Raw genomic sequence first — 25,399 nt, 5'->3', positions numbered from 1 at the left:
ACAGACAGTTGTTAGCTGCCATGTGGGTGCTGGGAGTTGAACCTGGGTCCTCTGAAAGAGCAGTCAGTGCTCTTAACCACTGAGCCATCTCTCCAGCCCCGTAGCAAGTGTTCTTAACCACCAAGTCATCTTTCTAGCCCCAAATTAATTAATTAATCCACCTGTTTATTCTTATTTGTTTGCCTCTCTTGTTATCATCAGTGTTATTTTTATTATATGTGCATGCATCTTTTGTGTGTATATGTAGTTATGTGTATACAAGGTCTCTCTCTCTCTCTCTCTTTCTCTCTCTCTCTCTCTCTGTGTGTGTGTGTGTGTGTGTATTTTGCCTGCATGTACTGTGTACCATATGTATGCAGTGCCTACCGAGGCCAAAAAGGAGCTTAGATTTGCTGGAACTGGAGTTACAGCAAGTTGTGAGCTGCCATGCGGGTGCTAGGAATTGAACCTGGGTCCTCTGGAAGAGCAGCCACTGCTCTTCACTACTGAGCCATCTCTCCAGCCTCATAGTACATTATTATCAGGGAGTGCAATGCAAGCGGGCATGGACTATTACTATCCCTGTTTATATAGTGAATGTAAAAGAGACACAGACTGGTTAAGCAACTTGCCCCAAATCACACAGCTAGGACTAGGAATAGGCTGAGCAGCGAAGAGCTTGCCTAGCATGGGTGAATCTAGCACCAGAAACAAACTCAAACAGAATACAAAAGAAAATCTAGATAGCTTGAGGTTTTTGACTTACTAGGAACAGATTGCTGATCTGTGGAACACACAGCCCAGAGGCTTGCGATGCAGAATCTAACGGTCTGGAGGGGGCACAGGGAATACAGAGAGAGCCTACTTTGTATATTCCTGACTGACTGCCTCCATCCTGGCAGACATCTTTCCAGAGCACATGGGCTTCCTTGCACTTGTGCCACAGGTCCATGACCCTAGAGCCCAGAAGATTCCAACAGGGGTGGGACTGTTCCATCTGAATGTCACTGGGGTCGAATTCGATGAGAACCAGAGCTGGTTCAAACCCCAGGCATGCCTGCTCTTAGCGGTGCAACTTTGGTTAATCGCCTGCCCTCTCGAGTTTGTTTCCTAAACTGCCAAGGGAGGCTTGTGAGAGCAGTCTGAGGAAGTGCCGTGCGCCTTTGAGAATATACTCCATAGGAAATAACATCCCTGTGCAGCCTTGGCTGAGGTGCATGCCTACATGGGTTAGGGGCTCATTAGGATTCTGTCCAGTAGGGGGCAGCATTCCTGACATGTCCAGTCCCATTCCTACCTGAGATTATCTCCACCCTCTGAGCACTGGAAGTCCAAGCCTGCAGGCTGGCTGCTCACAAATGCACGGAGGTGGGACAGCTCCAAGGCCCTCCAGATGTCCTCCTCTGAGTAACGGCCAAAGGGGTCCAGGTTCATGCGCAGGGTCCCCGAGAACAGGATGGGGTCCTGGTGACATAAAATCAGGGAGAAATAGCTTATACCCTAGAAGGAATCTCAGGAGCCGGGCAAGGAAGGTGACCAGGCAGCAGCTTTCTGCTCTGTCCCCAGTCTTCCAGAAGGGGGACATTACCAGGGAGATAACAAAACTGTCTGTGGGGGAGTGATAAACCTCAGCCCTGCCAGTCGCTAAGTCCCCTGCCTGAGGCAGGAAGCAGGGCCACTAATCTGCTTCTCAAGTGTCTACTTGGCAGAAAAACACCCTAAGGAGCCAGGAAAGGCTGTGCCACTGGGAACGGGGCATCCAGGAGAGAAAGGCAGGAAACCTCAGCCCTGCTGTGCTGGGAGGAGCCTGGGGGGGAGAGATGCCTTCCAGGAGGCATCTCTCCAAGCAGGCCCCAGGGCTCAGTTGTTAAGTTTTTGAAGTTTCCGGGTTTGGGAGAGGGGTGCAGGGAGGAGCAGGATCAGCAGGTTCTTACCTGGGGGATGATGGTGAGCTGAGAACGCAGGTCATGGAGGCCAATGTGTGCCACGTTGAGTCCATCGATGCAGATCTCACCCTCTGCGGCCTCCAGGATTCGGAACAGGCAGAGAGTCATGGAAGACTTGCCAGCCCCAGTGCGGCCCACAATGCCTACCTGTGGGGCATGGGAAAGGTTGTCAGGGGCATCTCTAGGTTTCTATCAGCACCCCAATGGATAGAGCCAGTTAGAGCACCCATGTTCTCCCCACAAGGGATGTGGCAAGGTCCTCAGGCACCAGTACCTTCTCGCCTCCCTGCACACGCAGGGTCAGGTTCTTCAGCACCAACTCAAGGCCCGGACGGTACCGCACTGAATAGTTCCGGAACTCCACTGCCCCACGTGTGGGCCAGCCTTCTGGAGCACGGTTGCCCTCTATCACCCAGGGGGCCTAGCAAGAGACAGTTGGGTTCTTACAGTCTCATCAGGGTAACGACACCTGTTCAATCCCTCTCCCACTGTTCAGCCCCACCTTTCTCCAGACACCTCAATCCTGACCCACCATGGTCCCTGATGGGGAGGCCTGCCGCCCTTTGGTTCAGTAAATTCCTATATCCTTTGACTTTTTTCTTTGATGGAACCCAGGGGCTCACACATGCCAGGCTACCACTGGGCCACGCCCCCAGCTTTTCCTCTTTGATTTCATTCCCCCAAATGCTAACTCCAGAACCTCTCTGTCCTACCCTCACCAATCTGTTACAGATCTCTGAGGTTTGCTCCCGGCCTGCCTTAGCACCTCCTTTCATCACCTTTATTCATTCTTTACTACTAAGTGTCACCAATGAGACAAAGCTCTCGTTCTAGGAGGCTTGCGATCCCGCATACACAAGGGTGCATGGTTTATGCGTCAGCAAGTCTCTATAGCAAAACAAGTGGCGGGGCTTGGGACCAGAAGAGTCTGGGATTGCTCTTCTATGCATTATTCAAGAAGGCTTCCTGGAAGGGGTGACAGTAGTGACCTGAAGAGGGTGACAGAGGGGACAAGGCAAGTGGCTATCTAGAGGAAAGGCATGACAGACAAGGGGACGCTGTTTGCTATTTGCATTCTGCAGTACAGGGGCTGGTACTCTGAATTACCTCCCAAGTGCTGGGCTTACAGGCACCAGCCACCACGCCAGGTTAATTTGATATCAGCAACAGAACCCAAGGCTCTGGGTATGTTTGTTCCGCACTTTACTGAGAGAGCTATCACAGTAGACCAGGCTGGGCTTGGAGTCACAGAGGTCCTCCTGCCTCTGCCTTCCTAGTGCTGGGATTAAAAGACTTGCACCACCATGCCCAGTTCGCAGTGGAGTTTCAAAGGGTCTCACTGGGCACTTCAAGGAGAATGGATTTGCCAGGTAGGTCACGAGTGAGCTGTTTTCGTGGAAAGCAGGTTCCAGCAGGCAAGGGCCAGGGTCAGGAAGAAGTAAAACCTGTGTAGATCACAGCTTAAAACGTACTTCATGGCTGGGTAGTGGTGGTGCACGCTTTTAATCCCAGCTCTTGGGAGGTAGAGGCAGGCGGATCTCTGTGAGTTTGAGGCCAACCTGGTCTACAGAGTTAGTTCCAGGACAGCCAGAACTGTTATACAGAGAAATTCTGTCCCGAAAAAAGAAACAAGCAAAATAAAGTAAAAAAACAAAACAAAACAAAACAAAACAAAACAAAAAACAGACTTCATGACAAAGGAGAGCTAAGAATGAGGCAATGTGTGGCAGGGGAAAGTGGGGTGGGGGTTGTTTGTGTCTAGAATGGAAGGTGAACATAGATGAGAATCATTCAACAGAGGGAGCAAGACAGATGGTCTAGTCGAGGAAGCCATAGTCTCTAACACATGATCTGATAGAAGCTGAGGGGCTGGACTTTGAAGGGAAAACATCAGCTCAAAGAGAAAGGAAGGAGGAGGAGGATGCCCAGGCAGCACTGAAGAGCTGAAGGTGAAGGGTGTTCACATCATCTTTAACCTATTTTCTCACGGAAGGAAGGGTCAGGCAAGGTGGAAGCTTGAGCACAGAGAACAGAGGCAGCACGAATTCTAATTGTTCTTAATAAAAGCCTGGAGTCAGATATTAGGGGGTGAAAGCTGAGAGATCAGAGAAGCAGAGCGACCAACCATCAGAGAGACCTTTTACCTCTACCGATGCTTAGACCAAAGAGGTGGTCCTATCCTCAGACTGCCTCCTCAGTCTGCATCCTCTGACTGCATCCTCAGACTGCATCCCGAGACTGCATCCTCAGACTGCATCTGAGCTCCTGTCTCCTCCCGCCTTGTAGTCCTTTCTCTGCCCAGCCCTCTCCCTTCCTGTCTTCACCTCCCTAGTTCTGGGATTAAAGGCACGAGTCACCACTGCCTGGCCTCTAGTGACTTAGCTCTGTACTCTGATCTTCAGGCAAGCTTTATTTGTTAAAACCCAAACAAAATATCACAACAAACAGATGTGGTTTGAGGACAGAGAATGCTCTGAAGGGACCGTTTTGAAAGTGGGAGCATACAGTTCTCAGCGAAGCGAAGCAGGGAAACCAGATGTGGAGGGTGGTTATGGCATTGGTGGTGTCCTTCTCCAGCTCGCATTAGCGGCTCTCTGCAGGTATGATGTGGACATGGGGGCTCAGATAGGGTGGGGGTTTTGTAGGCAGGGACAGGGACAGGTTGAGAGCCTCCCTTTATGGAGCATAGAGTCCAGGCTGAACAGGGAAAGTGAAAAAGACAGGAGTTGATGGCTGGGAAACAAGGGCAGGTCACAGTGCTGGGATCTCATAGAGGGCAGAGGACTTTGGCCGTGCAACATAGGGTTGGAGGTCAAAAAGTGGGATGCTTGACGCTAAGAGCTCAGAGATGGTGCAGCTTCCGGGCATGAAGAGGTCTGAAACACGCCCTCATTGGAGAACAACCTGTACCCACCCAGGAGAGAACAATTCTGGTGGTGGTGGTGGTGTATGCCTTTAATCCCAGCACTTGGGGCGGGGTGGGGGGCAAGACAGATGGATCTCTGAGTTCAAGGCCAGCCTAGTCTACAGGGTGAGTTCCAGGACTGCCAGGGCTACACAGAGAAACCCTGTCTCAAAACCTCCCCCTACCAAAGAAGGGGAGGCACACTGCTCCACCTCTGTTTCTTTGGCTGCGATGCTCATCTTTCCCCTGCCCCACCCCTACTTCATCTCATCTGTCAAAACTTGCCCATTCTCTGAAGTTCCCTTACTCCAGGATCACCCCAGCTGTGTGCAGCCCCAGAGCCTCGCCATCTACATGCCTTGTGCCTCCCCCTGGCTCAGAATCTTTTGCTGAACTCTGAGCCCTCTACCTGTAGCATCAGTCATGGCCTGACACTCTGAGAGTGGATGTATGGATGGGTGGAAGCCACTTAAACAGTTATCCTTGAAGCACAGCGATGACAGGCCACCAAGCAGCCTTCCTCAAGTCATTGAGTACCTTCTCCTGCAGGCCTCATCTTGGAACTCACCTCGGTCTCAGTCTTGGAGTATTCCTTGACTCTCTCCACGGCTATGATGTTAGATTCCAAGTCTGACATCATTCGTATCATCCAATTCAAAGCCAAGGTTACCTGAGTAAAGGAACTGTGTTACGGGAGAGGCCCAGCAGGAGCTTTGTTTCTGATCAGTGGATCCATCCCTTCTAAGACCTACAGGTGAGTACTGACTAGGCCTCTAATCACAGCCGTGCCTCAGGCGGTGGCAGTGCAGACTCAGTGGAGGACAGTCTCACTCAGTGCCCCTCAAACTTTGATATGTATTAGACTTCTCAGAGCATCCTGTCAAAACGCAGTGTGTGAGTCAATAGGCCCAAGGCTCTCCACTCCTACCATGCTCCCAGAATATGTCAGTGGAGCCAGTCCAGGGACTGTCCTGTGTCCAAGAGCCTTGACAGCAATGCAGAATCCAAGCTCTGGCTAAGAACGGAAGCTTGTGAATGAGAACGAACATTTTAACAAGGTCTCCAAATGAGTCACATGCATATTGAGGTGCGAGCAGACAGGCCTGTCAGCATCGCTTTCTGTTTACCAGTGCGTTCAGATCTGAGCCACCTGAGGCCTCGACAATGTGATCAGCTTTACAAAAAATCCCATTTGCAGGTTGTATAACTCTTTGATCATACAGGCTGGTGTCAGGGTGACCTCCAGTCCCAGGCTCCAGTCGCCTCATCTGTTTACTCCTCCACATCCACAGGGCACCCTTGAATATACCTAAATTCACAGATGCTCAAGTCCTTCACATAAAATTGCTTATTGTTTACGTGAAACCTACCCACACCCTCCGGAATGCTGTGAATGGTATCTAGATTACTAGATTACCTAACACAAAGCCTACACGCCACTTCAGATACACACATTCAGAGACTCAGTGAAGTCATCCTGTTTGTTTGTTTTCTGCTTTTTTTTTTTTGGTAGAAGTTTCTAGAATATTTTTTCAGATTGTTTTGGGGGGAGGGTTTTTTTTTTTAATCTGTTTTGTTTTGAGAAAAGGTCTCACTATATAGTTCAGGTTGGCACTGAATTCACAGCAATTCTCCTGCCTCAACTTCCTCCCAAGTGCTAGGATTCCAGGCATGCACCATCATTTCCAGCCTTTTCAAGCGTTTTCTATCTGCTGTTGGTTGGTTCTTGAGTGAAGAAGGAGGACACCGAGGGCTAGCTGTAGCTTCCCTGCAGGCATGCACCACATCATGTGGTCTGGCCCGACGTGTCCCGTGTTCAGACCTCGGTCAGGCTGACCTATATCTTGTCCAGACACGGCAGTTCTGTTTGGGCCAAGCTCTAAGATCATTTCTCTAGCACCTCAGAGTACAGAAACTCCTCCAAGCTCTTGGCTATTTCCCTCCCTTCTTCCTCCCTCCCTTCTTCCTCCCTCCCTCTCTCCCTTCCTTCCTGTGTTTGGGTTTGAACCTAGGACCTTGCACATACTAGGTAAGTGTATTGCCAATGAATGACATCCCCAAGTCTCTTGTCACACTTTCTTCTTCCTGCCAGGGAGACCTCCCCAGACTATATCACACTCCCTGGTGGCAGTGTCTTCCTGTGCCTGATTGATCTGCTTGTGAAGCGGAGGAATGCACTCAGCAGATGGCTTGGGAGTCCTGTGTGTCCTCTGCCTCAGCAGTGGCCCTGTCTAGTGTCCCAGGTCCCACCTTACCTGTAGGGCATAGGACACAGAAAGACCCACGATCCCTGGATTCAAGCTGTTTCTCCCGATCACCGCAAACAGGGCAGCAAAGAGCACCACGCAGTTCCCCACGAACTCCACGTTGACACCCAGCCATCTGTAGGGACCAATAGAGGGTAATGAACAAAGGCAGGGGGTGCTGGAGGCCACCCAGAACCACAGAGAGCCTGTGGGCACCTGTCGGGGAAAGGGAGGCTCCTGACCGGTTGGAGGCGATGAAGGGGTAGGCACTCTTCTGGTTGGTGTCCACCTTTCTGTCGCTGAGGACCTTGAAGTCTTCAATTCGGCCATAGGCCCGGATGACACTGGTGCCCGTTACCGTCTCCGAAAAGTGGGAGAAGATAGGTGAACGGCTGATGGATTCCAGTCGCTTCAGCTGCCGGGATGTGGCCACATAGAAGCGCTGACCCGGAAGAGAAAGAGAGCTCCAGTAAGGGATGCTGGGCCACAACTCAATTCCCTGCACTTCCTCCTCCTCCTCTTCCCACGAGACCTCGATAGCCTTTCCTGCGTTTCCTTGTAGAACGAATTCCAGACTTCCATTATACTCTTCCCCTCTGATCAGCTTTGCTCAGCCAGTCAGCCCACCTCATCCAGGAAGCGCTCCCTAGTGCCCTGTGACCTCCTATCTCATCATCTTTTACGGATGATCTTTTATGACACTATCTTGCTTAGTTTCCCGAGTAGTGAGATTCCTTGCTCCGCTTAGACATGTGCTCACAGACAAATGACTGCAAAAATAATTTCGTATCTTTTTTTTTTCCTGAAAAAGTCTCTTTTACCCTATCTTTCTAGTCATTTAAGAGTAATAAACCCACAAAAGCATGGTTCTGTCTTCATTTTCTAGTCTGTATTCTGTGGGTCAAAGATAGCCAGGCCTGCACAGGTATGACTGACAGGAGACTCCTTACCTAGGGGACTGTGAGAACTGATCACCTTCCTGAAGAGAAAGATCCCAGTGACCTTACAATGAGCTGCCTCTGAATGCAGAGCAACTCGGGAAACACATATATGTTTAAGTATGCATCCATAGGACAGTGTCTCCAGAACTCTCTACAGAGGTTTACTCAGATAATGCCAATAGGTGTGGGGAACTGAGGAGATGGCTCATGCAGTAGAGGGTAGGCCACACAAGCATGAAGACCTAAGTTAAGGTTCCCCAGCACCCACATCGAAATCCAGGCATGGTGGTGCACACCTGTAACCCCAGCACGGGGCAGGCAGAGACAGGCAGATCCTTGATGCTCATTGGGCAGTCAGCCTAGCTAGATAGGTGAGCTCTGCATCCAATGAGAGACTCTGTCCCAGAAAATAAGGTGAAGAGTGATTGAGGAAGGCACTCAGCATTGACCTCTGGCCTCCACAAACGCACACACACTTGTGCGCATGCACAAACATGTATGAGCACATACACCCCCCCACACACAGATAGATAGATAGATAGATAGATAGATAGATAGATAGATAGATAGATAGATAGAATACAGCCAATTGGAAAGGGCCCCATGGCTGTCAGTTTATAAACACACGTTTAGTCCTCACATCATCCCTATGAATTAGATTCGAAGAGTCTATTTTACAGGTTAGATAAGGGAGTTTCAAGGAAGTGAAGCAATTGACCCAAGTCCCTGATCCAATTCACCCACAACCTAGCCTACAAAAGTGCCTGGTCCAATCAGAGCCCCCTCCCGCCGCCCCCACCGTGAGCTCACACACTCCGTGACCGTGACCTCTCTAGAGCTCCACCTGCCCCATGCGGTGTCCTACCCATCCACACTGTCACCTGCACGAAGCCGTAGAGCACAGCCAGAGGCAGGACAACCACGATGAAGAGCGGCGTACTGGCCACGATGACCACAAGGGTGGATATGGATAGGAAGAAGGAATTGAACAGCATGAGGATGGTGGGGGCCAGAACCTCATCGATGACGTATATGTCCTTAGAGAAACGGTTGAGGATGCGGCCCGAGGGCGTCGTGTCAAAGAAGGACTGCGGCGAGCGAATCTTGTTGTGCAACAGAGCTGCATGCAGCAGGCGGGCAGCCTGGACACTGCCGACCACCATGGTGAAGGCTGACAGCATCACCAGGAGCCCTTGTTGGGAGAAGTAGAAGATGGGTCACTTACTGTCACTTACTGCAAGGGAGGAGGAGGCCAGGACAGAGGGGCAGAATGAGACTTGGGATGCCTAGGTGGAATTAGGGAGGCTCTAAGACAGGAATATATGGTTCTGTGGTTTGGGGAGTCAGCAAAGGAGAGAAAGGATGAGGGATCCCCTTCTGGGAACCCCAATATGTTCACCTTGTAGTATTCCTAGGGCAGCGTAGACACCGAGCCTTTGGGAGGTGTTGTTCTGCCGGCCATCTACCACCGCATCATTGCTCCAGGCACTGAGCCACACATTGGCTCCAATGGATGCTGCACTTTGGCCCGCATACAGGAGGCAGATAACTAGCGTGGTGTGCAGCCCCACAGACCTGGCATAATCCCAGAACACGTTCATCTTCACCTGTAAAGAGTGCCCACACAATCTGTACGTGCCCCGGGGACCCGATCACCATCTCCAGCCCATGCCCACTCGACTCACATTGCCTGTCTCCGCCGTCTCCTCTGTGATCAGTGCACCAGTCTCCTTGGCCTTCATCACCTGCATCTCCTTCTCTGATGGATTCGTGTGTTTCTTGGGCACAGGCCGGTTCTGGCTCTCCCCTTCTGAAGACATGGAGCTCATCTGTCTGTGGAAGCAGCTGGTCAGACCCAGGTGGGGGACCACGGACACGCTCCCGGGATTCGAGCGTCAGGGAGAATGTCCATTTGTGTCTTACCTGCTGGGGTTTGGTGGCCCTGATGTAGCCTTCGGGGGGACTTGAGAACTCTTGGGAACTTACCTCATGAATTGCTTGCGGACCTCATACATGGATGGCTCATTGTCCGTCAGGTCTGTGTGGGTGCTGAGCGTGTCTTCAACCAACAGCACCTCCTCATCTGCATCTTGCAAGGCTGCAGTAGGGAAGGAAAAGTCACAGAGACTGATTGCTCCTTCTGCAGCCCTCGAGACCCCATCCTCCATGCCAGTGGGAGGCTGCATGGACACGCAAGGGGGCGAGGAGAGAATTTGCAAAGATAACCAGAAGGAAGCCAGGCAGTGATGGCACACGCCTTTAATCCCAGCACTCCAGTGGCAGTGACCTATGGATCTCCGTGAGTGAGAGGCCAGCTTGGTCTACAGAGTGAGTTCTAGCATAGCCTGGGCTATGCAGAGAAACCCTGTCTCTGGGGGCAGAAACCAGTCAGAAGGAAATGGGTTAGGCAACACACACACACACACACATATACACACAAAATCTTCCATTTGGAGACTGTAGAAAAGGGGACTCAATAGGCTGAAGACCGGGGCTCTGACGTCAGTCTGACTGGCTGACCTTATATCCTACTTCCTTGAGGGCAGCAGGGCCTTAGGCAGGCATGGCCAAAGGGTACCGCCAGTCACTGTGAGAACTAAGGAAAGGAAGCTTCTCAAGGGCAGAGCACTGGGGAATGCTCATGCCGGTTGGCTACATACACAGCAGCAGGCAGGGAAGCCCAAGAGAAGGCCCCAGAACAGAGTGTTGAAGTAGGGGAGCCGTGACTGGGCCACGAAGTGGGGAGCTGTGCCTTTTGTGAGCTCAGACACTACTCCAGGATTCATGTAGGGAGGGGCTTTTTGTCAGTCTACTGTCTGAAATAGTTCCAGGTTCTAGGTCATGTAATTATTTAACAACTCCTGTTGGTAACTAAGTGATTTTGCCAAGTACTTAGATACTTACAAAACAATCCAACCATAAAACAGCTATACTACATACTCCAGGTCTGAGCTCATGTGTTCCTTTTTTTTTTTTTCTTTTCCTGGTTATTTGAGACAGGGTTTCTCTGTATCTTTGGAGCCTGTCCTGGAACTAGCTCTTGTAGAACAGGCTGGCCTCGAACTCACAGAGATCTGCCTGCCTCTGCCTCCCGAGTGCTGGGATTAAAGGTGTGTGCCACCACTGCCCGGCTCATTCTCTTTTAACAAACAGAAAAACAGACTCCGAGACCCATGGTGCTGATCCAGGGCCCCACAGTTAGGGGAGAGAAGGTAGAATCTGTATGGATCCAGTTCATTTATCACCCAGGTGGCTCTGCTTCCCAGAACTAGGTCCCCAGCACCATACTAGGCCAGTCTAGACAAGGTGGATGCTGAGGAAGGATGGGCGTTGGGGAGGCCAGGGTTGGCGGGTACTAATTTTTTGCCACCTTCGTTGTCCTCCTGGTCTTCATCTGGCGCATAGTTTCGGAGGAAGTTGGCAAAGGAGCCATCATGTTTCAGGAGGTCCGAGTAGTGGCCCATCTCAGACACCTGTCCGTCAGCAAGCACAATGATGAAGTCCGTCTGAGGCAGGAAGCTGATGCCATGGGTTACCAGCACCCGAGTCTGTGGAGAAGGCAACAGGCTCTGAGCTGCAGCATCCTTAGGCATACAGCTGATCAGGGGTACAGAGCCACGGGGCAAACCCGAGGAGTCATAGGCCAGGCATATCCACAACGTACCTCACACTAGCCAGAGCCTGCTCAGCATCTCTGGGGTGTACCTCCCTATGGGTTTCCCCAGATCGTATCCTGCTCCTCAGGTTCCTACATCTCCAAGTCTCCCCCCACACCTCCCATCTGTTCTCCCCCAGGACCAAATTTCATTTTTGTTCCCACTCTCTGTGGCCTCACCTTGCCTGCCAGCACACCTTCTGGTCCAATCACTTGGTCAAAAATATGTTTAGCCACATGAGCGTCCACGGCAGACAGCGGGTCATCCAGCAGAAAAATGTCGGCATCACTATAAACAGCTCGGGCCAAACTCACCCGCTGCCGCTGGCCCCCAGATAGGTTAATGCCCTAGAGGGAGGAGAAGGCAGGTGATGTACAGTGTGTAGCTGGGCTAGCACTGGACCCCAATAATGGTGGTAGATGGAAGGGGTCCGATAGACCCACGGGGGACAAGAGCCAACTCCTTGTCACTCAGCAAGGCAGACCTTTGAATATCTATTTCATAGGATACTTGACTGTCTCCACTTTAAAGTCATAGGAGGAGTGGGTGTTGGCTCTTAGACTCCTCTGGGGCAGATAAACCTATTCAGCACCCTGTCTAGTTGGCTGCTCTGCCCAATGCCAGTGTTCATGACAGATGATCAAGAAAACAACAGGGGGTATATCCATAGACTGGAATTTTATTCAGCCCTAAGAAGGAAGAAAATGCTGACATGAGCTACAACATAAATGAACTTTGAGGCCATTATTGCCACGTGAAACCATCTGGATACAAAAAAGGCAAATATTATGCAAATCCACTCACACCGGTGTCTAGATAGCCAGAGACTGAAAAACAAAGCAGTGGTTGCCAGAGGCTTGGGGAGGAATAATTGATAGTTGTTCAATAAGGACAGACAACAAGGCTGGAGTGACATTTGGAATGCCCAGCTTCTAGTAATCATTGCATAACATTGCAAATGTACATAATGTAACTGAGCTGGGCACGGAAAGATAGTGAAGAGAGTGCATGTACTACTAGGTGACCATTACACGTCTTAGGAAATACTTTAAAAACAAGAGTAAGGTAGCTGCTGTACAGAGAAAGGTGCTCACCACCAAGTCAAAGGATCTGAGTTTGGTTTCCAGTACCCAAGGGGGAAAGCATAAAAAAATTGGCCTCCACACACACTGCAGCAATTGTGGGCTCTCCCACGCACCTCTCACACACATTCATGTAATAAAACGCAAACCCAACAAAGAAAAACAAAACTTCCACCGGAGCCCCATGTTTTATAATTCAAAGGCCCTAGTCAAACAGGGCTTGGTGGTGTACATCTTTTATCCCAGCACTGGGGAGGCAGAGGAAAGAGGATCTCCGAGAGTTCAAGGCCAGCCTGGTCTAAGTAAGGAGTTCCAAGACAATCAGGACCATTGCCCACTGCGCATAGACTCACTCTCTGAGGTCCTTCTATCACCCTGGGTAAAAACCACAGTCTTGCATCCAAGCTGTCTGGCCTGATGACTCCCTCGCTTCCCTTTCTTCCCCTGGGTCACTCTGCTCCAACCACATTGTTCCCCTCCTTGGGCTAATGGCCAGTCACATACCTGCCTGAGGCTTTGAATTGTCTGTTCTACTCAGACGGCTCCAGACTAGGTCCCTAGATGGCCAGGGATCTCCAGTCCTCTACAGGACTGTTGTTCCTTCTGGTCAGGACTCTATTTCTCAGTGCTAAATCTCCCAAACAAAACAGCCCAGCCCAAATTCTTAAATTCCTGAGCTGCTTATCTTCCCCACTTTAGGATTATCTAATATACATTTTGTTTATCTTGCTTTTTGTCTTTCTTTCCTCTGCTGGAATGTAAGGTGTACAAGACCAGACATTTTTCCCCTGCTGCATTCCCCACCATGTCATAGTCCCTGGCAGATGCTTAATAAAAACCTGTTGGCTGCCTCAGTGAATGATGAGCTCCTCGTTCTCAGTCATCAAGAGTCAGTTCAAGGGGCTGGAGAGATGACTCACATGTTAAGAGCACTGGCTGCTCTTCCAGAGGACCTGGGTTCAATTCCCAGCACCCACACGGCAGCTCACAACTGTCCAGTTCCAGGGGATCTGACACCTTCACACCAATGCACATAAAATGAACTCAAATAAATTACTAAAAGAAAAAGTGTCAGCTCAAGAGCGATGCTTCTCCTTATAGAGACCCTTCTACCCCTGCCTACTGTTCTTTTTCCACCCTGCATAGGCCTTTGTTGTGACCCCGGGCATTCTGTGGTCCCTGTCTGTTCATGAGTCACTCTCTCTGGAATAGAGCTGCTTCCTGGCACAGAGCTGGATGTAATGGGACACGAACTTGCAAATGAGTGTGGAAATCTGAGGTTGGGTTCAAGCTAGCAACTGCATGAACTGGGGCTGAAGAGGTGGCTCTGTACCTTCTCTCCAATCTCTGTCTGGTCCCCACCAGGAAGCACATTCAGGTCGGCCAGCAGGGCACAGGTCTCCAGAGCCTGCTGGTAGCGCTTGGGTCTCATGGGTTGACCAAACAGCACGTTTTCCTGAAGAGTGCAGTTCTGGATCCAGGCCTGCTGGGGTACATAGGCCACCGATCCCTGGCCAGCGGAGAGGCTGCCTTAGGGTTTGTCTGAGGCTGCCCAGACTTTACCCCTTCCCAGGAGCCCTCTGTCCATCTCACCTTCACCGACACTGTGCCTTCCAACTTCTCCATCTCTCCAAGTAAGGCAGACACCAGCGAAGACTTCCCACAGCCCACAGGGCCCACCACAGCCACCAGCGACCCCTTTGAGATTTGAATGTTTAGGCTGAGAGCAAGGAGGAGTGGTCAGTGGTGAGATTTGGGTTTGGTCCAAGCCTTCCACCTGCAGACCCAAGACCCCCCTCCCTCCCTGACACCACCCTGTCAAAAGCAGGTTCTTCTGGCATTCCCTGTCAAAGACAGAGACAGGAAGAGAAGGGACTACATTTGATCTGACCTTCTGTCTGCCTGGCATAGATAGCGAGTGAGTGAGAGCAGCTGGTGGTACCTGTGCAGGGTAGGCGGCAGGTCCTGGGCCCATGTGAAGGTGCCATTGTGCACAGTGATGGCACAGCCTGGGAGGACAAGATGCATAGGGTCAGGGGTCTTGGGAGGCCTGGGAGGAGGCTGGGCAAAGGAGGGGAATCCCTGGAGCAAGGACAGAGAGAGGGGCATGAGGAGCCTGGGGGAGGGGTAAAGGAGGGAGATGGATTGGGGAGGGGCTGTAGAATTCAGAGAAGGGGGGTCTTAGAAAGTTTGGAGCAGAATTGCTCTGGAGTAAGAGTGTTGGGACCTGGGGAGATGGTCTTTCTTTCCACACACTGGGGGTCAAGTTCATCTTGGTTCAGGAAATCCTGGATTCGTTTCAGAGACACACTGGCCTGCAGGAGGTTGTGAGTTAGCCTTACCATTGCTCTATGGGTGCCCAACTTCTAGGGCTAAGCACAGGACCTACTCACTAATGCTGGGGCCCCTCCTATAACCAAGTTTTACAAGGCTCCCACTGCCTGAAGATAAGGTCCAGATCGCTATAAGGAGGCTGTGTCAGGAGCTCAGGTCCCGTGATTCCAAACCACCCACAACCTCCACAGCTTTCCCTGGCCCCAGGAACTCTCACCATTTGATTTCCCGTCGATACTAAGTGACCCCTGCCTGGCTTTCCCCATATCCTAAGTCCAACAAACACCCGACTTGCCCTGGTTTACCTGGGTCATGCCACTGATTAACTGAGGCAGCATGTTGAGGGGGATCTTTAAGATGTTGAACAAGGACAAGGACACAAAGGCCTTCTCTGCATCCAGCACATTGTTCTCATCCACACACACGTACACTCCAAGGGTGATCAGGGTCACCTGGACAGCATGGGAACGAGTGTCACGGTGGAGTCTGTTAGGCACCAGGGAACCTCAAGACGTGGGCTGGCCTAGTAACAGCCAGGGAACCCCATAGCAGTGGAGAGCCTCACCAGGAAGGGGGTGCAGACCCAGATGAAGGTGGAGATAGCCTGCAGGTAGGCACCCTTGCGCAGAAGATGAAGCTCACTCTGCCGGATGCTTTCTACCTGCTCCAAGAAACTGGGCTCCCACGCATACAGCTTCAGCACTTTGATGCCATTCAGAATCTCGTTCATCAGTTTGATGCGAGAGTCCTTGAACTTCATTTGCCGTACCTGTACCGAAAGGATGAGTGGCCTACCTTCCCCTGCCCACCAACCTCCTGTCCGCCAGGCTCACACCTCCCATACCATCTCATCGACTGTAGCCTTTGCAGTTTTCTTGACGGGCTTCCCCACCCCACCTCAAATGCCTAGACCCCTGTCCCCACAGCCTGTGTCATCTGACTCAGAAGTACAGCTCTGGGGCTGGAGAGATGGCTCAGCTCCATCTTCAGTGTCAACACCACTGACCTCACCAGGTAACATCCTTTGCCCTTGCCTTCCGTTCCCACCTCTAGCCCTTTACACAATGTCCCCAGTCAGACTGTGTGCTTCCCAGGGGGCAGGAATTGTTTGTTTTTCTGTTCACTCAGATCCTAATCTAAGGCCTGGCATACCACAGTGATTTGTCCACTCGGCGCTTGTGTGCTGAGCGCCTGAGTGTCGAGTTGTGTGCCAAATGGAGGATATCATGATGGACAATTCGGATGCGGCCCAGGCCATCATGCAACCAACAGTCTGATGTCAGAAGCCGGCAATAAAATGCAAAGGCCAGGCCGGGCATGGTGGCGCATGCTTTTTAATCCCAGCACTTGGGAAGCTGAGGCTGGTGGGTTTTTTATGAGTTCAAGGCCAGCCTGATCTACATAGTGAATTCTAGGACTACATAGAGAGGCTCTGTCTCAAAACAAACAAATGGAAAAGTAATTACCAAAATAGATGCTTAATTCTAAATCATTGTGTGCGCTCCAAAGGCAAAGAACAGGCTGCAGTAAGGGGAAAGACAGGTAGGGGCAGGGGAAAGACCTTGGCATAATCAAGGTAGTTGTCTGAAGGAAGCGATGTTTCTGCTGAGAGGTAAAGGAAGGGAAGGTGTTAAAGAGGCAAGGAGAGCGAGGAATATTCCAGAAAGAGGGAAGAGTGCTTGTAGAGGTATACACAGAGTTTGGTTCTTAAAGAAAGGAAAAGCCAGCATGTCTGGAATGTGACCATCCCATGAGGAATAGAAATGGAGGCACGCAAGGTCCAAGGTAGCTTGGAGGGTGGTTGGGGTGACTGAGAGTGGCTTATATACTGAATGCTTAGTCACCAGGGTGTGGCACCATTAGAAAGGATAAAAGGATTAGGAGGTGTGCTGTTGTTTGAAAAAGTATGTCATCTAGGGTGGGCTTTGAGGTTTCAGAAGCCCATGCTGAACCCAATCTCTCCCTTTGGATGAGAATAAAGCTCTCAACTACTTCTCCCGCACCGTGTCTGCCATGCATGCTGCCATGATGCTCCCCTTCATGCTGATAGCAGACTGAACCTCTGAAACTATAAGGAAGTCCTCAATTAAATGTTTTCTTTTACAAGAGTTGACTTAGTCATGGTGTCTCCTCACAGCAATAGAACAGTGACTAAGGCAGTGGTCTTAGGTAGTTTGTCATTTATTCTATGTGTAGAGGGAGCTTCTGAAAAGTCCAGCAATCGCTTGCAGATGGATAAGTCATTGTTTGGTTACCAACACTTTAGCACTGTGAAGTAAGAACAGGTTTGAGTCCTTGCTCTCCCTGTCTCTGGGCTGCCACAGTTACTCTGGGCCTTGGGGTTTCTGCTGTGAAATAAGACTGTCACTAACTACAGTTTGTACAAGGGGCTGTGGCCATCCTCATGCAGTACAGGGAGTGGAGAGGTCCTGAGAACAGAAGATGAACACTGGCCCTCAGCGCCATACCCCGACTTGTGTTCCCATCTAATGAAGGTGCCTTTAGGAGCACCCACCTGGTAGGTCCGCATCTTCATGGACACAGCTCCATTGAGTGGTATCAGCAAGACTATGACAGCCACTCCAGCCAGGACTGATGGACCCAGGATCTGAGGAGGCATACACGTGGAGGGTCAGGTAAGGCAAATGAACTTATAGGTAACCAAGGTCTGTAGACAGAGCTCAGCAGACCCTGGCTAACGTGAGACATGACAGGCAAGAGGCAAAAGGTCATCAGTCAGGAAGGAGACAGACAGCCACAAGCACATCAGCAGAAGCAGCCAGCTCTCAGAGGACGAGCACAGAAGGTCAGCGGCACACGGAGAGGGTTGTCCAAACTGGCCGCTCTGGCACAGGTCTGGGATTCTACTTCTTAGACGGTTTGAAACCTGCCTGGGTTACAAGATGATTTCAAGATCAGCCTGAGCCACTTAGCCAGACCCCCATCTTGAAATAATAAATTCAAAGGGCAGAGGTGTTAGTAGCAGAGTGTGTGCTGACAGACACAAGGCTCTGGGTTCAATCCCAGGACGGCAAAGTTGATGAAAAAGGAGGGAGAAGGCAGGGTGGAGAAGGAGACGGGGATGGAGGAGGCTTTGGGGATGCACAGGGAAGATGGTACAAACAGACCAACAGTGGTAACGACAGCTACATCCATCCTGCCTCCGAGAACCCCTTGCCCCTGACTTTGGAGGGATGAAGCACAACCTAGGATAGGGAGAGTGAGTGACCAAGTTCCCCTGGTACCTAGGGGTGGTTTCATGGGCACACAACACAGCCCATCTATCAGAACAGATAGATGTCGTCGGAGGAAGGGGACAGAGGACAAGGCTCAAGAGTTACCTGCCAGAGGAAGTATATAGCCAAGATGACCTGCAAGGGAGCTGACCACAGCAGGTTGATGAAGGGGGAAACATCCATGAAGCGTTGAGCATCCACTGACATGAGGTTGACCATTTCTCCCACAGTGGACTCACGTTTGACTGAGTTGGTGATGACCAGAGCCTACAGATGAAGAGCAAAAGGTGGACGGAGCCCATGAGCCTCTCCCAAGCAGCCCAGAACTGATCTCTCCCAGCGTGCGTCCCACTCTGGCTGACCTTCCTGTAGATGACACCTATGATCGCAGTCCGAATCCTCAAGGCCATCACAAAAATGCTGTGGTGATATTGGTGTAAGATCAACGTCTGCATCATGGAGCTCACGAACATCAGCCCGGCCAGCAGGAAGCCCCACCAACTGGGGGCCGTGGGGTCAGAAATAAACCTGATGAGTATGCTGCCAGGAGGAGAGCAGGTATGAGGTCAGTGCGCTCTTCAGCCTGTCCCCAAAGCAACAGCTCTTATTGTCAGCCTTGTCTGCCGGCCCTCTCCTCCTTGAATGTCACGGTAGGCAGAAGAGGCACATTTTCACTGGCTGCAGCAGCAGTTCTCAACCTATGGGACGGGGCCCCTTTGCCAAACTTCAATCTCCCAAAAATATTTACATTACGATTTCCTAACAGTAGCAAAATTCCAGTTACTAAGTAGCAATGAAAATAATTCTATGGTTGCAGGTCACCACAACATGATGAACTGTTTTAAAGGGTCACAGCACTAGGGAGGTTGAGAACCACTGGGTTAGACCTTCCTACTCATTCTTCTTGAATGCTGGGGTTTCTAGACCCCACCACAGGACCACAAGAATTTTCATTCCGCAGATCTCCCCCACACTTGGCCCCCTTTGTTGAGGCCCTTGTCTACTTCTCCTTTGACTCTATCTTTCTTCTCTTACCTCCTGGCCTATTCCCACTCCTTGCCATTCTCAGCAGCTCTTTATCTTCCCACTGAACTGCCCATTGGGAATTCCCTGACTCCCCAACATTTCCAAGGTTCCCCAAGCTCGTCCTTTGTTTTCATCTTATAAGAGGAGTTGTTTTGACTTTCCAAGCCCTGTTCTGTCTCCCTAAACCCGGGATCCAATGTTCCTACCAGATCTTTCCCCAGCAGGAAGATTGGATCCCATGGTTGTGTGATATTCAGTATTGTCATCTCTTCAGGTAGCACTGTGCTTCACTGGTCAACATGACCAAGACTCATTGTGCCATAGGACAAACTTTCTCCACCTCATGGAACTTTCCCAGCACCACCAGAGTCAAGCCTGTTGTTCTCCGGGGTGCTGAATTGTGTCTTGACCCTCTGGTTCCTATGAATGTGACCCTATGTAGACATAGAGTCTTTGTAGCTATAAACAGTCAAGATGAAGGCACCCTGGAGTAGGGTGGGTCCTAATTCAGGGACTGTAGTTTTTCTTTTTCAGAAGAGTAGGAGATTTGCACACACTCAAGTGCGTGTTTGTGCGTGAGTGCGTGCACACACAAAGAGAGACACACAGAGAGAGGCATGTGATAAATGCAGAGATCTGAGTGATGAATTTTCATGTCAGGAAAACCAAGGACTGTTGACAATCCAAAACAGGCCCAGGAGAAACACTCATTTTTTTTTTTTTTTGAAAAATGAAAAACAAAAAAACAAACAAACCAGTCTTAATCAGGGCATGGGACAATGTCTGAATCCAGCACTCAAAAGCCTGAAGCAGGGGGTCAAGGCTAGTCTGAGCCCCATAGCAAGACTGAATCTCAAAAAAAAAAAAAAAAAAAAAAAAAAGGACTGATCTACCTGTGGTGGTGCACATTTTTAATCCCAGCACTCAGGAGGGAGGGGCAGGCAGATTTCTGCGAGTTCAAGGCCAGCCTGGTCTACAGGGTGAGTTCCAGGACAGCCAGGACTACGTAGAGAAACCCCATTTCGAAAAACCAAAGCAATAGCAACAGCAACAACAAGGAAAAACTCACCAATCCTGTCACCATGCCCTGATTTGGACAGTGGGGCAGAACTGAAGGAATAATTTCTATTGTTTCAAGTTGTCCACACAATGGTAACTTGTCAGAACAGCTCTGTAAACTACACAGGTGTCTTTGCAGCACATTTTGAGTCTTTGATTTCATTGCAGACACTCTCCGCTGCAATGGAATGACTCTTCCCCCCTGCCCCAGGCCCCAGTCATGGCAAAGCTGCTAACTAACTTCATGCCGCCTTCTTGGGACCGAGTTTGTGGGTTATTTTCGTGTACTGGAAGCCTCTCTTTCTCTGAGACATACTCTCTGTTCATCTTGTGTCCCCAGCTCTGGACCTCTAATCCGGCCAGCACTCCCTTCTTGTCTCTTAGGTCTGCCGAGGCCCTACTGACAGACGATGAGACAGCACTGGTTGCATTAGAAGCTTAGGCCTCAACCTCTCAGATTGTCTAGGAGAGCTGAACCCCAGATATGGGACCCTGTACCTTCACTAAGAGACATCCTCTTGGAGGGCCCAGCTGGCCAACACTTAGCTCTGTACCTAAGCCTCTTTCTTCTCCGAAATCACTAATCAGGGAAAGATTCATGACCCCACTGGGGTCAGAACCTGCTGATTTGACAGAATAGCTCCTGGATCCTTGCCCCACACCTGGCTTCTGCTGCCCTCTGGCCTGCTTGGCCTAACTGCATCTTGCTACTCTGCCCTACCCCTCCCACACTCAGGGGAGTCAGCCTTTGGAAATGTAAACATGATATCCCTCCCAGGGCTTCCTCTCTCCCTATCCCTGCCCCACCCTTCAGTAGCTTTCTCCAGTCATTACTGCCCCAACCCTTTGTGACTCACCCGGCTGCACCTTCCCCTCCTCCTTCTCTTACTTCTTTCTTTTGATAACCTTTGGAGCTGGCACTTGTTCTCTACCCTGGCAGGCTGACTTCCTGGACTCCCCAGGCTTTTCTCAGGCCCTGGGACCTACTGTAATCTTCCTGAATTACCTTCGGTTTCTCCCACAAGACCCTAAGACTACCTTAATTAATTCGCAAATCTAGGGGCGCCGGTTGTGCTCTATGAACGTTTGTTGAATTAATGGATGTGTACAACAAGGGGAATCGATGCAGGGCTCAGTTCCGTATCTCACCCTGTCATTGGAGAGCTCCCTCCAGTCCAAACCTCTCCTGTGACAGATGGCAGAGGCTGGCAGAAGTGGAAGGAGCTCTGTAGTTGGACTTGAGAGCCCCGGACTCACATCTGCCTTGCCTTACCAGCTGTGTGCTTCACCTGAGTGTCTGCCTTCGTATTTGTATAAAGGGAAATGAAGGTACTTCCTCAGAGGACTCCTGAACAAGGTCAAAGAGGGACACTTCCTCCTGAAATGCCCCTGATATGTGTAGATGTATGTGGAATGGGAAATTGAGGTACACAGTCAATACCATGGACCAAGGGTCACCCAGAAAGCAGAGACAGCTCTTCAGTTCCTGCTCTAAGGCAGCCAGCCACCCCTCCTCCACCCAGGAGAGAGCCACAGCAAGAGGGAGCGTAGTGAGACCTGAGCAGCTGTGGGTTGATGAAGGAGAGCAGGTCCTGGATCAACTTGAAGCAGGCACCCATGAGCAAGCTGGAGGTGAAGGTTCTCACCAGAGCCCACAGAAAGAAGGGCTTCTGGGACTTGGGTCGGGCCTTCAGCAGGACTTCATCCTCTCCAGGGATCTTCTGCTCAAAGGCTGCAGTCTGAGGCCTGTTTGGGGGAATAAACAACAGTGGATGGAAGTGGTTCCAGGAGGCTAAGGGCCCAGCCAGTCTAGGCTGGGCAGGGAGAAGGAAAAAAAGATGAGGAGGAAGAGGAAGAAGAGGAGGTGGTGGTAGCTTTTTCTTGGCTTTCAGAACTGGAAGGGGGTTAGACAGCACAGTTCCCCAGATGACTGTCTCCAGATGCCAGGGGTGCTTGCTGAAAGCACTGGGTACCCAGCTCAGAGAAGTCTCTGGCTCTCTTCTTGCCTCCCAGAGCTGGTTTTCGCAAGGACACTAAGACAGGAGAGATCAGACCAGGTACAGCAGGAGGCTTAGGCTTAAGCAGTTGAACAGGGGGGATAGAGATGGTGTTGGGGAACAGAGAGGGAGTACAGCAGGCAACTGGGGGTTCCAGAGGCCTTTCCAGATGCTCCAGGGCAGGGAAGCCACAATACTGCTATCCAAGCCCTACCCTTGTTCTACCAACAGCTAAAGACCACCAGTGACTCTGGGCTGACCAAGCATTAACTTCTATACTCTGGGTTGTGGGCAAGAGGGAAAAGGTCTTGTCTGTGGGTCCTGGATGGGATGCTGCCAACTCAAAGGTTCTCAGCCTCAGGCTAGCTCATCCAGGCCTGTCTCCAGACAAGAGAGGCTGTATTGAGAGGGCTGGCCCCGCATTCACTAGGAAAATCCTTGCACTTTCTGATTAAAATCAGACACAGTAGAATAGAGATCTGATTAGGGCCTCTGAACCAGTTGGGTGTGGATTATTGCTCTGTCAGCATCAGTGGGGAGACCTTGGCTGTATCTTTAAATCTCTAAGCTTCAGTGCCCTCTCCGAGTCAAGGGAACCATAGAATGAACAGTTTGGCTGCTGAGAAAGTGAATGAGGTACTCTATATGCCAAGAGCTGTGCCTAGGATACACTGAATGGTACCCAAGCGTCAGCACCCTCTTGTCCTCAGCCAAACCTGGGAGGACGGGTCCCACCCAGGCCTTGCTCCCAGATGCAGCATCCTAAGGCTGCAGGGACATCCCCTCTACTTGCTGTTCCCCCCACTATGCATCCTAGGTGTTTGAGGAACACCAAAAGGACTGGGGAGTGGAGGGTCAGGACACTGAGAAGTTAGGCTGGAGACCTACAGCACAGGAAGGCCTCACCCTGATGCTTGCTGCTTTTGCCATTCTTCCAACAGCCGCTGGACCAACTTGTGAGAGCAGTCCTCCTCATCCAGAGTCCAGAGGTCGCGCTCCTCCAGAGGACGGCGGTAGCCAAGGATGGCCAGCCTGGAGGAGGGAGGAGGAATCCCCACACAGGGTCAGAATTGAGAAGACCAGTGCCTAAGTTCGAGGGAGCTCCCTTTAAATTGCAGCACCCACAGTTATTGCCATAGTGAACATGTTACAGGCAGCGAGTTGCCTCTCCCCTCCTGACTGGCACCTCTCTCTGCCTCTGTCCTATACGTCCCCATGTGCTCTATCTGTCTAAGGCCCTGGTGATGAAATCCACACTGGCCAGGCCTGAGTGTGTGTGTACTCGGCGGGAGGGGTTCAGGCCAGTCTCAGGTGCATGCGGTTAATGAATTGTCACCCGTGTCACAGACACAATTATCCTGCTCAAGCCACTCTGAGGGGCAGCCAAAGAGATGACAAGCTGGAAGCTTATCCTAAATGGAAGCGCTCAGAGCTAATTATGGTTTCCTTCCAGCCTGCTGTGCCTGTCCCTGTGGCCTGCCAGATGCAGGGATGTCCTACAGCCTGGGAGCTAGATCCCTCAGGCTCAGCTGCCACACTCAACCCCCAGCCCAAATAGACACTTTTGCCCACCCTGGTCAGCCCATTCAGTTATTGGGGTGGCAGTGAGGGGAGGGGGTAAGTTGGCTGATTCTTGGAGTTCACTTCTCCCTCCTCGGTTCTAAGCTAAAGCGAGAGCCCACTTACTTTGTGAACCACCAGAAAGACAGACGGGAGAGAAAACCAGCACTGGACTCTGGGCAAGGATTCTAGAAGGAGAGAGGAGGGGACAAAGGGATCAGGAGTATCACCCAGCATCTCAACACCCAGGAGAGGCAGGGAGGCCATCCATGCTCTCAGCCTGTCCACAAGCTATGGAAGTGACATTCCCCACTGTGGGTGAGATTGGGGGGGGGGAGCTGAGGTACAACCTGTGAAGCCCTCCCACTCCCCTATAGCAGGCAAACTCACAGGGTCAATGTTCTCTGTGGAGAACAATGGTGGTTTATCCTTGAAGCAGGACAGGATGAGGGCGCAGAGCACCAGGGCGAAGTAGATGTAGAAAGTGGTGAAGCGGAAGGGATCCAAGATCTTACCCTGGGGGAGAGTGGAGAGGGACCTCAGAAGCCTTTGGGAAGGCTGGCCTACAGCGCAGCACCCTGGGGTGTCAGACTCCTCCGGAGCACCCCAAGGATGCTGAGTGGCGGGGGAAGTGCTGTGATGTTGGGGGTGGGGACATGGTGAGGACCTGCCTTGAGCCAGGCCTTGTGCTGACACACACAAACCAGCAGCTGGCTCCTTGCCTGTATCCTCCCGAGAGAGGGAGATGGGGGCCACCTGACTGTCAGTGCTTCAACCCACCCACCATCACAGAGCAAAGCCTCCTGCCCCAAAGCGTGTGGGAAGAATCAGAACAAAGGAACGGGACTTGGTGTGCACTTGCGCGTGTCCTCGTGGCAGACACTGGCATCCCCATTAGATACTGACCTTGGGAAGGGCAGTTTCAGAATTGTCCTCCCCTTGGCCTACCCCAGCCCTCCCAGGAGCACACAGCTATGGTGGGATCTCTGACCTATTTCCCTACACGGCTCAGATCTCCCACTTCCTACCACCGAGTGGAGACATAGTAGGTGGAGGAAGAGCATGAAAGGTGCCGAAGAGAATCCTGGGACTGCGGAGACCTTGAGCCTTGAAGTCACACTCCTGAGCGGGGCTAGACCTGGAAGATCTGACCCTCTTACCTCTGCTATGGCCGAGAGGATCTTGGAACGGAAGGGGATGATGGCACAGATCACACACAGTAGCCAGAAGATAATGAGCACCCCTGAAGACTGCACCCCGCGAAGCCGCTCATACTGGATCAACAATGTAGCCAGCAGCTGTGCAGGAAGGGCAGGGAAGGCGTGGCCCAAGCACACACATCTGGGCCTGCTCTAACCCCCTCTGGTGTGGCCAGATGTTTGGCAGTCATTTCACCCTCTGACCACAGCCATGTGCCCACCCTCCTCCTCAG

General features: G+C 51.3%; 1 protein-coding gene across 1 annotated transcript in view; it reads right to left on the bottom strand.

Moving 5' to 3' along the window:
- The window catches only part of Abcc3 (ATP binding cassette subfamily C member 3), a 50,354-nt gene that overhangs the window by 6,269 nt on the left and 18,686 nt on the right, over positions 1 to 25,399 (bottom strand). The window contains exons 4-29 of the mRNA XM_087910093.1: positions 25,128 to 25,265; positions 24,358 to 24,483; positions 24,094 to 24,155; positions 23,314 to 23,439; positions 21,968 to 22,156; positions 18,688 to 18,865; positions 18,431 to 18,592; positions 17,605 to 17,697; positions 15,655 to 15,858; positions 15,395 to 15,541; positions 14,983 to 15,070; positions 14,698 to 14,764; positions 14,349 to 14,475; positions 14,089 to 14,265; positions 11,853 to 12,020; positions 11,388 to 11,565; positions 10,004 to 10,115; positions 9,703 to 9,850; positions 9,417 to 9,624; positions 8,899 to 9,209; positions 7,319 to 7,518; positions 7,086 to 7,212; positions 5,399 to 5,500; positions 2,200 to 2,346; positions 1,914 to 2,072; positions 1,277 to 1,443 (exon numbers count right to left, since the gene is read on the bottom strand). Of these exons, the coding sequence (XP_087766219.1) occupies positions 1,277 to 1,443; positions 1,914 to 2,072; positions 2,200 to 2,346; positions 5,399 to 5,500; positions 7,086 to 7,212; positions 7,319 to 7,518; positions 8,899 to 9,209; positions 9,417 to 9,624; positions 9,703 to 9,850; positions 10,004 to 10,115; positions 11,388 to 11,565; positions 11,853 to 12,020; positions 14,089 to 14,265; positions 14,349 to 14,475; positions 14,698 to 14,764; positions 14,983 to 15,070; positions 15,395 to 15,541; positions 15,655 to 15,858; positions 17,605 to 17,697; positions 18,431 to 18,592; positions 18,688 to 18,865; positions 21,968 to 22,156; positions 23,314 to 23,439; positions 24,094 to 24,155; positions 24,358 to 24,483; positions 25,128 to 25,265 (3,911 nt within the window). The remainder of the gene's footprint in view (positions 1 to 1,276; positions 1,444 to 1,913; positions 2,073 to 2,199; positions 2,347 to 5,398; positions 5,501 to 7,085; positions 7,213 to 7,318; positions 7,519 to 8,898; positions 9,210 to 9,416; positions 9,625 to 9,702; positions 9,851 to 10,003; positions 10,116 to 11,387; positions 11,566 to 11,852; positions 12,021 to 14,088; positions 14,266 to 14,348; positions 14,476 to 14,697; positions 14,765 to 14,982; positions 15,071 to 15,394; positions 15,542 to 15,654; positions 15,859 to 17,604; positions 17,698 to 18,430; positions 18,593 to 18,687; positions 18,866 to 21,967; positions 22,157 to 23,313; positions 23,440 to 24,093; positions 24,156 to 24,357; positions 24,484 to 25,127; positions 25,266 to 25,399) is intronic.

This window comes from Myodes glareolus, chromosome 9 (assembly GCF_982192425.1).
Source record: "Myodes glareolus chromosome 9, mMyoGla1.1, whole genome shotgun sequence".
Classification (NCBI taxonomy): Eukaryota; Metazoa; Chordata; class Mammalia; order Rodentia; family Cricetidae; genus Myodes; species Myodes glareolus.
The sequence above is the reverse complement of the archived record's forward strand: the minus strand, read 5'-3'. Positions and strand labels throughout refer to the sequence as shown.